The sequence below is a fragment of the Lissotriton vulgaris genome, unplaced genomic scaffold, assembly GCF_964263255.1.
Source record: "Lissotriton vulgaris unplaced genomic scaffold, aLisVul1.2 SCAFFOLD_428, whole genome shotgun sequence".
Taxonomy (NCBI): domain Eukaryota; kingdom Metazoa; phylum Chordata; class Amphibia; order Caudata; family Salamandridae; genus Lissotriton; species Lissotriton vulgaris.
Window position 1 is genome coordinate 746,328 of NW_028254502.1, and position 12,243 is coordinate 758,570.

At 40.6% G+C, this 12,243-nt stretch overlaps 1 protein-coding gene across 1 annotated transcript in view; it reads left to right on the plus strand.

Moving 5' to 3' along the window:
* LOC147659516 (transmembrane protease serine 9-like) overlaps positions 1-3,465 on the plus strand; it is a 680,763-nt gene extending 677,298 nt beyond the window's left edge. Inside the window, exon 12 of the mRNA XM_086951678.1 lies at positions 636-3,465. Coding sequence (XP_086807804.1) covers positions 636-929 — 294 coding nt within the window. The 3' untranslated portion in view covers positions 930-3,465. The remainder of the gene's footprint in view (positions 1-635) is intronic.
* The last annotated feature ends 8,778 nt before the right edge of the window (positions 3,466-12,243 follow it).

The window sequence follows — 12,243 nt, forward strand, 5'->3', positions numbered from 1 at the left end:
AGGGCATTGCCCCACCAGAACGTGGGAAAAAGTGACGCTGGTACAATCCCCATGTAAATATGCCCCACAGCAATAGAGAGGTGTAAGGAGGTGGTGGAGGGGTCATGCTTGCCTGGTACTGATATGCAAAGCTGTGCAGCAGCTGTTGGTCTCATCACTAGGAATGAGGGATACCTACACACTGAGGATTGGAAGAGCGAGGACGTCAGAGTACTCAAATTTAAGTTTAGTTAGTTTTTTAAAAAAAATATGATTGTGCATGCACACATGTAAGAGCATTTCGAACAGAAAAGCTTTACAGATTATCGTACACTGAATTATTGACGGTTTGCATAGTACGTTCTTACATACCAGCTTTGAATCTTAACGGTTTGCTTTATAAACACTTTGAATCTCCTTAACTGCAGGATAGACAATTCAAATATTATGAATTTTCACCCAAGACAAAGTTTTGCCACGGTTGTCATCTTTGTAAAACTTTCTAAAGTTGCAACATTTATCATATTTGCAAAATGGTGTAGGCAAAATTATGATTTTGCAGATGCCTAGTGAAGATCCTGGTTTGGCCTGCATTATATCACGAGGATGACATCTGAAAAGCATATTGCTGACTCCTCTTTTTTCTGATGTTTCAGAGGGACACAGGTGGCCCACTAGTCTGCCAATATAACAATGCGTGGCTGCTGGCTGGAGTTGTGAGCTACCGAGATGGATGTGGACAGCGTAACCGCCCGGGGATTTACACCCACGTTCCAGCCTATACACAATGGATCATACAAAACGTGCCGAACATTTGGGGCAACGTGGTGAACCCTCAATTTCCAAATGCTTCGACTACAAAAGAACCCATTCCAACTTGTGCTGCCCCGAAATCTTCATATTCTGTCTTCCTCATCTTCTGGGTGGCATTCCTTCTCCTTGTCAAATGATCCATGTATGTTTAGTGTCTTAATACACACACAACAGGAAGTAAAGAGCATGCTTAGGTATACAGATCCACTCTTTCCCAAAACCCCCTACATGTGCTCTGGAATTCTAGGTTATAACGAAGAATTACATCCGCACAATAGTACATCAGCACTGTGAATGTAGGCTCTGGTGAACTTGCCTCCTTCTTTGCCAAGGGGATCTCTTTTGGAATACTCTTGTGCTTCGGGCAGGTTCAGTTAGTCACCACTGACATCCCTGCTCCTATAGACATTTAAGTTTCAGGTCCTTCATGCAGCACCTTCCGAACACAATCATATTGACATCAGTTGGCCTGAAAATAAAGCTTTTTTCCTTGAAGAGGTGTGAATTAACACCAGAAATTTAGTGGTAAGCCATATGTTAACTGAAGTAATGTACTTTTATTAACAAACAATCTTTGTGAAGGCAGCACCTCTCCTTGCCATGATACCTTACCCGAGATTAGAGGCTCGTTGATTTCTAAGCATTCACCAGTGCTGCTTTAGATCCATAGGACATGTCAACAGGCAAGTTATTCTTCCAGCAGGATTCCCAGCACAGGCTTCCTAGAGTGGAGATGCATAGCCTGCTCAGCTGTTACCATAGAGATCTCACTGAGAAGGGTCTGAAATGAAGAGCCTGATGCCATCACCTAAAGACATATCCCTGCTGTCATTTTAATGGCGTTGGTATTGCTGCACTTCTATATGTATTTATATGGGGTCGCAGATGAATGTGAACCTAGCTATAAAGCAATGTAGCAGAGTGCAGAGATCAGGGTGCACAAGACCAGGATCAGTTTTGTACACAGGGGGCAGAAGCTTCCCAGGGAGGCAAAAATTAAAATGGGGGTCCCTTTGGAATTGGTCCAGTAACCAGGGATAAGTGTAGCCTAAACAGAAGGATCTTAATTTCCTTCCTTCCTCAACTCTGGTTAACACATGCAGGCAATATCCAGTATGGCCGTCCCAAAACAAGCCTAACTGAGATCGATTTCCCTCTGATCGGCCTGATAAATGTGTAAAGAATGGTATTGCCCCTTGCACTCCCTTCTTAAGAAGAGTGCTGAAGATTCGGAATAGGTCTCAGTTGGGTTTTCACCTTAATAGTCTAAACATTCCCACAGCAGCAACACCTTCTACAGAAAGGGGAATTTATTATCTCTCCAAACCACTACATAAACACTCCTCTCAAGGCGGCGAATCACAACTCCAATTTAAGTGCGCCCTGTTGCAAGTCAGTCATTTTAGATCAGTGGTTCTTAACCTTTTGACTTCTGTGGACCCCACTGAATCACTGCTGGAAGCAGGGGACCCTGACCTCGGCAATTCCTATAAACTGAACCTCACAACAATACACAAAAATGCGGAAACAATTGCACATCAAGCAGATACACGTTTTACTTCATTCACAAACAAATAATATATATAAAAAGTGAAAGATTAATTTTAATCAGAACGTTGAAGCTTTTCAAAATGTGGTTTTATTTCTAAAAGACAAAACAATATATTAGACTCTAGGGTGTCACTTTTCTGGGTTTTTTTTGGCCCTAATGCAGGCTCTCTTTTTGTCGGATCATACAGGTGCTTGAATTGAGGTCACCATTCATCCATACTATATTCTGTTTCCGGGACTTGTATTGCTTCTGCGAATGAAGCTAAGAATACCTAGTTAAATTTAGCCTACAATTTCACAGTCCTTCACATTAACACGAGCTTTAAAAAAGAAATTCAACTTTACATCATTGCTTTTTCTTGTGCATATACTTTATTAATCTGCTTATATGATTTAATTTTCTACACAGATACTGACCCCATATGTAGGTGAGAGTCGAAGAACCAAGGCTAAGAACCACTATCCTATATGTATCTGCACACCTCATCATGAGTGTTAGTGGTTTTAGCCACATACACTTGTCCTTACCTCACTCCCTGGCCTTCCCACATGCCACCATAATATTTAACATGGCTTGCCCCTCCAGCAATGCTTCCTACTTCAAAAAGTCCCACCTATACAGCGCTAAAGCATTCCCTGTCTAAACAAGTGAAGTTCACCAGTAGATGAGCTCTTTAGCACAACTAGAGACAACAGTTTCTGCAAAAACAATATTGTTTCACAGTGCTGTATGTGTCCCAATTTCTGCAGTCCCTGCCCTAGAGCTTGTGCCAGGTTAGTGTATGTGCATTACAGCAAGAAGCTGAAAATCTAAGTTTCCAGAGCACATGTACCAGTTTCTAATTCACCACTGTCTGCAAGACAGGAACCCCCTTACTCTCGCCCTTTTCCCACAGGCAGTACCTACTCGCTCAATATCTTTATTCTTTTCTACCACATAACCAATCTCCAAAAATCACAAGGAAAGGATGCAAAGCCATATAATTATTAAATGATTTATGTTTTCCCTATGATGATTTTTCTTTTCTTGCACCCTGTAAAATGTTGCGTATATAATCATTGTTAGCCCTGTTTGAGCTTTGTCTGTACCAGAGAGTACTTCTAAATAAACTATACCGACACTGGTTTAATTTTTGCTTTGTTTGTTTATCAATGCTCCAAGATGTCTGTCGTCTGATACATATTTTCATCCAAAGACATTTGCGATTTATTATTGTAAATGTACAAAGATCATGCAGTCAGGCAAGTGCTGTACGAGTTACAGTTGCACAATGAGGGCATTCTAGAACCCATTGTTCTACGTAGTGCTTGGACTAGTCCTGTGCTCCTAGTACCAGAGCAAAGGCCTACTGACTTGTGATTCTGTGTGGACTACCAAGCCCTCAACGAGGTAACCAAACCCGATGCACATCCAATTCCAAGAGCGGATGAACTTGTGGATCGGTTAGGTGCTGCAAAGTAATTTGAGCACCGTGAATCTGACCAGTGGATATTAGCAGATCGCGTTGGCACCAAATGCTAAGAAGCCAGCATTTTTTACGCCAGAGGCTACATCAGTTTGAGGAGATATTGTTTCGTTTGAAAAATGCTCCTGTTACTTTTCAGTGCCTGGTGAACCATGCTCTTGCAGGGCTGGAACAGTTCTCTGCGACTTACCTAGTTTTTTTTAAGTTCAAAATAAGTTAATTAAGATAAAGGAATATATTGATGCAGAGAATACAATAACAGTAACATTAAAAGTATTACATACAATAAAGTAATTCAATATTTGAGGCATACAAAGGATTTAGATAAAAGTTAATCAATTGTAACATGTGTAAAAGGATAACAAAGTCGTAAAGAGAAAAAAAAGAAAGATTCAGTAAGGGAAGGAAGCTAACATTCTTTTCTAACAAACACATTGCATACTGGAATATAATTCAACTATACAGTATTAACATAAAGGAAGTCATGGAGGTTTAGTCACTTCTTGTTGGAGAGGAGTGAGAGACAGAGAACATCGAGCACTTATATCTAAAAACAACATAACAGGCACCCATAAATCTAAACGCTTTGACGCCATATGCAACACGTATACAAATGTTGTGTCAAGTTTGTGATTATAACAGACAGCATACCACCATGCTTGATACGACAGCTTAGTAAAGTCCTTCCAATTCTTGGTAATTTGTTGAAAGGCAACTGCTAGCAATAAATCTATTATCTTTACATTAGAATCACAATGTTCCCAAACGGGGGATAAACTATCTAAGAAAATATGTGAAACAGAGACGATTGGATTCAAAGATCAGATTAATTTTATGCCATACTTTTTCCCAAAAACCATGAACAAATTTGCATGTGAAAAGAAGGTGAAGTAAATCAGCATGTGGTGAAGAGCATGTTCAGCACGTGTCTGGTAGTGTGGTATGTCTCGACATGAGAGTAAGTGCTGAAAGCAAAGGTCTATTGTATACAAAAAAGAGTGTCTGAGTCGTGCTCACAGCCCTAGAGGACATTCTAAGTTTAAGCCAGATTTTGTCCCATAGCTCCACAGACCAAGAAGTCTCTAAATCCTTCTCCCAAGATATCTCTAATGTTGGCTTTAACCCTTGGAATAAATGAGCTATGTAACAGTTTATATATGACAGAAGCCCTAGAGTTGTTAAGAAGGAGAGTTGTCAACTTAATCTGCAGGGATGGATTCAGGAGAAATAGGGTATTGAGAATTTGCGCATTTTGTACGAGTAGTTTGAATAGCTTGTGTTAAGGGGAGATATTTAGAGTAAAAATCTGGAGGTAAGTCAAAAGAGTTGCTGGCATGGTCAAAAGACAAAATTTTGTCTTGGTCATATAATTGACGTACCCAAATCAGGCCTCGTTGCATACACAATTTCCAAAAGATAGGTTTATTATTTATCAAAATAGAAGCATTATGCCAAATAGTAGAGTTTCAACTAAGACCCAAGCACTGGAATTCGAAAGGGAGACATTCAGTAGAATCTTAGAAGTGTGTTTAAGTATAGGAGTGGAAATTGACTGTGGTTTATGTGTAAAAGATAAGTATTCTTGGAATGAAAACGGCAGGATGAAGGATTGTTCAAGCGTGACCCTAAGGGGACAATTTACAGAGGACTCAGAGAGCCACCTTGAAGCTTGGTGTAACAGGAAAGACTTATGGTAAATGGGAAAATCAGGGAAATTTGCCCCTCCTTCTTATTTTGGTCGAATCAATTTTGATATACACATACGCGATTTCTTGTTGCTCCATAAAAAGGAGGATACAATGGAATTAAGTTTCTTAAAATATTTTAAGGGTATAGACAGCGGAATGTTAGAGATTGTATGTAAAACTATAGGGGAAAACATCATCTTAATGGTATCCAGGTGACCCCACCAGGACAAGTAGAGGGGGTGCCATTTCGTTGCTAAAGAGGATACTCTTTGTACACAGTTGTCCATGCAACATGATATTGTACCTGAAATTAAGGGAGTGAAGTGTAGACCTAAATATTTAATGTATTGGGTCTCCATGCAAAACCTGAAGTGATAAACTCAGCCTTAAAAGTATATTTTGTTAGAGGTAGAATTTCGCATTTATCTTTGTTCAATTTATAACCAGAAACGTATGCAAAGGAATCAACTTCTTTTAAAAAGGCTGGAAGAGAGGATTGAGGTTGTGAGATAAATAAAAGGACATTGTCAGCATATGCTGCCATTTTAATATTAGTCTCTTTGAAAGTAAAACCATGAATATTAATATTTTGACACATTTTTAATAAAACCGGTTCTAAAGCGAGATTAAAAAGAAACGGCGAGAGTGGGCATCCATGTTGGACACCTCTACAGAGTTGAAAGTAAGAAGATATACCACCATTCGCACATGCAGCTGCTCTTGGATTGAAATACAAAATAGATATTAGGGAGATAATTTTTGACCAAAGTCAAACCATTTAGGTGTACGGAAAAGATAGGGCCATTCCACTCTTTCGAATGCCTTTCCTGCATCCAGGGCTACTGCCGCCAAGGAGTGAGGAATTTGTGAGGCTTTGGATAGGACATTAAAAAAAAAGTGTGTGTTGTCTGTGATGAGCCGCCCCTTCACGAAGCCAGATTGTTCTGCTCATAGTAAGTCAGGCAGCTGAGATTCCAAACGTGATGCCAGAGCCTTTAAGAAGATTTTATAATCAATATTAACCAGAGAAATGGGTCGGTCATTTTTGCAATGTTGCGGGTCCTTATCATCTTTAGGTATAAGACAAATGAGGGCATCCGAAAAAGAGCCATAGGAAAGAATAAGGAGTTTCCTGACCAAATAATGTGATTCATTGCCTTTACTGCAGATAAGTTTCTTAGCAAGTCAGTGAACTCTAAAAGGTATAAGATCACTCCCCTTGGTTTTTTGCTGCAGAGGAGGACATCGAAGGTAATGCCGGACCCAATCTATGAGCTCTCTGGATATTAAGTGTCTCCCGGTAACGTATTAAGAAAGGATTTTAAAAAGGCAAATGGATCCGATCCTTCTGTTCCTTCATATTTCTCCTATTTCTATTTTCCAAGTTTTTGACGTGCTTGTGGAGTATTGACACCTGTGAGCATAGAAAGTCAATCTTGGAAGCAGAAGAATTTAAGGACTCTACATTTTGTTCTAGTGTAGTAACACGTTCTTCCGCATTAGACCATCTATCAGAGAGCATTTGTAATTTAGTATTAGTTTCTTTCTTCAACGAATGGGCATAGCGCCCTAATTTCTTCCAGTAGTAATTCCATTGTAACTAAAGTAGGTTGTTAAGGAGGAGAAGGAAGGTCCTTTTTCAACCTTTTAGACAAAGCTTTGGTAACACCAGAGGTAAAGGTGGTGGTAGAAGGCGAGGTACCTTTGGGTGAGGTACTGGTTAAGTCCTCCATGGTAAGGCAACTGTAGCGTGAATTAAGAATCTGTAAGATGAATATTTGGGTTGGGCAAAGCCTTTAGGTAATGTTCCCACATATAAGGATGAAATTTAAACTGGATCACCAGTGATAACGAGAACTCAACTTGAAATGTTTCAGTAATTACCTCCTTAACACAATATGAAGAATTAATAATTCAAGGAGATGCAGAAGATTTTGGTAGAGTAGCTGCGATATTGTAGAAATACCACCATTAATGACTCGATGAATAGAACAGAGCGTAGATGGTAGTTAAGTCAGTCAGTTCACTGAGTCAAGTTTACTTGCAGAGTATTACAAAGTATTACAAAATGGGCGCTATTAAATGCGCGGACTATGTCATAGCTTGTAGAATATTTAAAGTTAATAGGTAAAATGACATGCTAATAGAATGAATAAGGCATCCATGTAGGACTGATTAAAACCCACTACTAAAGGAATATAACAATGAAAACAGTGGATTGAAAGGAGAACTCTAACAGTGAGAATACATAGGAGTATTGGTCACAATCTCAATGGAGCCACAGCTCAATGCATCAACCTTGGTGTCACAGAGTACCAAATTCACCATAAATGTCTAGCTCATTGAATTTGAAGTATATTACTCCAAAGTAAAACATGTGGTGTGAGCAAGAAGAGGCAGGCCATTAATACTGTAGTAAAGAGGAAATGCAAACATAGCATAATCATTCCCCAACCTGAATAAAACACAGCGCAAGTAATAAATCAGTCAGCGCGCTAAAACAAATTCATCTGTTAGGTGCTGTGAAATGGCAGCCATTGAGTTCACAAATTGCTACATCCTGTTTGTGTGGGTAATAAAGTCGCTAATTGTAATAAGTCATTGAAGGAAGGAGTGGATAGGGCAAGCGCTATTCAGCGGACATTGGCAGGGGAATTTGGCAATGAAAACAGCGCGATGTGTGTGCAGCCCTGTCTGCGATAATTTACAAAATGGCAGGTGCAATCTGAAGAGAACCGCGCCACAACTCACGGATGAGATGAAGGTGGCTCCTGTGCCGCAATCAAGATGAAAAGGGAATCTTTGTGGAGCTCAAGGCTTCCGAAGCATATTCCTCCGTTTCAGTAGTTGCGTGGTTGAAAGTTACCGCGTTCTGGCCGTTTTCGGTCCCACAGACCCAAGAGAGCTACGGGCGAGCCACCATCTTCTTTGGGCGCTAGCCACGCCCCGACTTACCTAGTTGACATTGCAGTGTTCAGCAACTTATGGCAGGACCACACGAGGCACCTAGAACAGGTTTTGGATAGGATACAAGAGGCAAAACTGATAATCAAGGCGACCAAGTGGGGTACTCCTTTGTAGTCTACCTTGGGCATGAGGTGGAAACAGAGTTATTTTCCAGTTAGATGCCAAGATTCAGTCTGTGATATTTTGGCAAATGCCTACTACCAAGACTGAAGTGAGCACATTTGTTGGACTCATCGGGTATTACAAGAACTATGAGGTAAACTATGGAAGAATAGTTGCCCCATTGACTGCTTTGATCTCCAAGAAGCAGCCCAAGAAAGTGATGAGGACTAAGGAGTGTCAGAAAGTACTTGAGGAATTGAAGTAGGCACAATGCACTGCACCTGACTGAAAGCACCGGACTACAGTCAACCTTTCATTGTACCGACTGATGCTTCTCACAAAGGAGGTGACGCAGTGATAGGACAACTTTATGACAAAGGTAGCCTTTATTAATAGAAGATGATTACCTACAGAACAGAACTGAGCAGCTATTGAGAAGGTGTGCTTTGCCATAGTGTAGGTACAGCGCAAGTTATGCTCTTATTTGTGTGGAACTAAATGTGGGGCACAAACGGATCATAAGCCACTGAAATGCTTAATAGTTATGACGGGAGGGAATCCCAAGTTTCTGCAATGGTCTATTAGACTTTGTGGTGGGGCACAGAGCCAGATTGAGCCACAGGAATACTAATGGTCTTTCTCACCAGTTTTACCGATCTGACCTCCCAATCTCTCCATGTTAGGGGGTTGGTTTGGGGTGTTCCGATCTGCGAGGGGTGTCTTTTGGGATGGAAGATTGCTCCGCAAAGTAATGATCATGCTCCCCTGACCTGAGGGTCCCAACTGTGCTGAAGCCGTTAATGGTTGAGGGATGCAGGATGGAGCCATGTGACAATTCTCACTATGCTGGGTGGATGCTAGTCTTGGGATGAAACGGTGTTGACAAATAAATTAGCTGAAATCTCAATGCTTATTCACATCCTAATCTGTCAATGTAATATCTTTAAATGTCACAATTGATACCCTTAATGGGAATGCTAGTATTATAATGTTGTTCATAAAGAAAAAAAATACAACTACAATTCGAGATGCTTACTCAAGATTTTTTATTTGATTTAGTCTTCTACTGAGAACACATTTTTTAAAGTGCATTTATTATAGAAACAGGTTATGACATACAAATTCATCAGGCGGCGATTTAAGAAGCGATAAAATAAAAGGCCATGAACCAAAATTATATTATTTTGAATAGGTTTTAAGTGCTGGTGTCTGGACTCGACCAGTGTCAGATTTGGGCATTCAAATAGGATATGCAGTAAGTATTGTGCTCCTCCGTCACATAAATCATAACTACTTGTGGTATTTTCACATTTGGAAGTGAAAGCTTTTAAAGGTAAAATCACTAGCCGTAATAACATTATACAACGCCAGACTCCATGCCCTAAGATGAAACAAACATAACTTTCCTGGAATTTATTTTCTATTGAGTCTGCATACTGTTCATAATGTTTTACTTGAGAGCAGTGCTTAACATCGAGATCGTAACTTATTCCCGGAGTCAGATATTTAAAAAAAGACTTAAGTGAGCAGGAGTCCAAGTTTTCAAAAGGGGTTGTGTGCAATTCGATAAGTAAAATGCTATAATTAGATTCTGTTTAATATAATGCGAAGATTCATTCTTAAAAGTCTCCATATTTAATATAAATCTTACGGTTCCTTGTTCAGCTTGTAAGAGATTATAAACCCATTTTATGAGGATATATGTTGTTACTACGCATGCTTTTACAACGCATGCCTTTACCACGCAGGTTTTACAACGCAAGTTGTTACAACGACTTGCGTTGGGGGGCGCTGGATAGTGAATAGTTTAATTTACTATTCCAACTCCAGTCCCCGTGGATAGTAGGGAAGGTTTTGGATAGTAAATTAAACTATTCCCTATCCTACAGCGCCCCCCAGCGCAAGTCGTTGTAACGACTTGCGTTGTAAAAGTTGAGTGGTAAAGGTACTGCGCGGTAAAAGTTGCGTTGTAAACGCTGTTCCCCTTTTATGATGTTTATGATAGCCCTGGCGTAAGAGCTAACTAGAGAAAGCGCGAAGCTCAGGGCTTAAGCAGGAACTGCTTGAGGGACTTTATTCAGTTTGCAGAGGATATTCCCCTTGTTGATTTTTATTTGATGCCAGTTTTTTATTGGATTGTATTCAAATGCATAAGATATGATAGGCGTAATTTTTGAACTAAAAACCTCTAAAAGGCAGTTTCCAGAAGAGGAATATAAGTGTTGCAGTGCACCAACATGGGCATCTGCTTTGCACCCTATGTGCTGAAAATGAGAGACATTTTGTAGTGTTTGTGTAAAGATTCGCCCCAGGTATGTATATTCATTAATCACCTCTAAAGATTTGTGCCCAAGTGACCAGTTCAATTTAGTGAATTGCTTTCTTCCTCTAAAAGGAATTACTTTTTTGTTTGAGATGTTTGGGGCTAAAAAAATATCTTCTGTATACCTGTAAGTTTTTTTGTAGGCCGAATGGTGTGAGAACTAGTATAACCAGTCGCGGCTGGCATGACTGGTGGGGAAGAGGTGGGGGGCACGTGCAGGGTGGGGTAATTAAAATTGAAAAACATACTTTTCCGGGTCCTGCGCCTCCTCAGCTACTGGCCGGGTCACGCGTTTTCCTGCTGCCCTCCTGGAGGAACAGGAAGCAGCCTCCCCTAAGACAATCACAACGCTGCAATGGCAGCTTTGTGATTGGTGGGGACGGTGCTCAGCCGGGTGAATATGGGGAGGCCATTTTCTCCGTGCAGGCTGCAAGCAGCATACATCGAAAAAAGTGAGATCGCGCATGACTTGTTCGGTCAGCCCCAGAGGGCCGACCAAACCAATCAGGGCCTGCAACATTGGGCTAGGCACTCCCCCCCTGCCATCGAGCAAGACCGCTCACTTGCCCGTCCCCAACCAAACCCTTCTTCTGCTTTCTCACAGTGCGAGAAGCAGAAAAATAAAATGGTAGTTTTACCATTTTATATTTCGGCTTCTCGCGTTGCGAGAAAGCAGTGGGATGACACTCCTCCGCCCTAATGGAGGAGCTGCCCATGAGTATAACCACACTGTCGGTATACATCATGTTGTATATTTTACAAGATTATAGTTTTGGGGGTAAATTAATAATGTTTATAAACAGTAAGGGAGATCATTTATATAGAGAGAGAATAAAAGGTGGGCTAAAAGACAACCTTGCCTCAGACCATTCGGTGTAGCTATTGGTCGAGTGAGTCCTTTCTCTCTCCCCATTTGTATTCTACACCATGTTATTGTGTTAAGTTATATAATTATGTTACGAAGTGTATCGGGCACTCCTAATTTACCTAGTTTCTTCCAGAGCGTGGGTCTATCTACTCTGTCAAACGCTGTCATAAAGTCAACAAATACACAATAGATGACTTGTGATTTTGACACAACATATTTGTCTATGATCGCCTGTAGAACCGCAATAATATCAGTTGCAGAGTTTTTTGGATGGAACCCAACTGGAGTCATAGGGATCACTCTGCGTGTAAAAGCCCAGTCCTTCAAATGTTCCAGGAAACTTCCCGCAAAGATCTTACCCAATAGTGTCCAACAAGGCGATTTGTCGATAATTACTGAGAAGTGACCTGGAGCCCTTTCTAAAAATTGGAATCACAATGCTCCCTTACCATGATTTAGGATTTTCCCCTGTGGCATAACAATGGG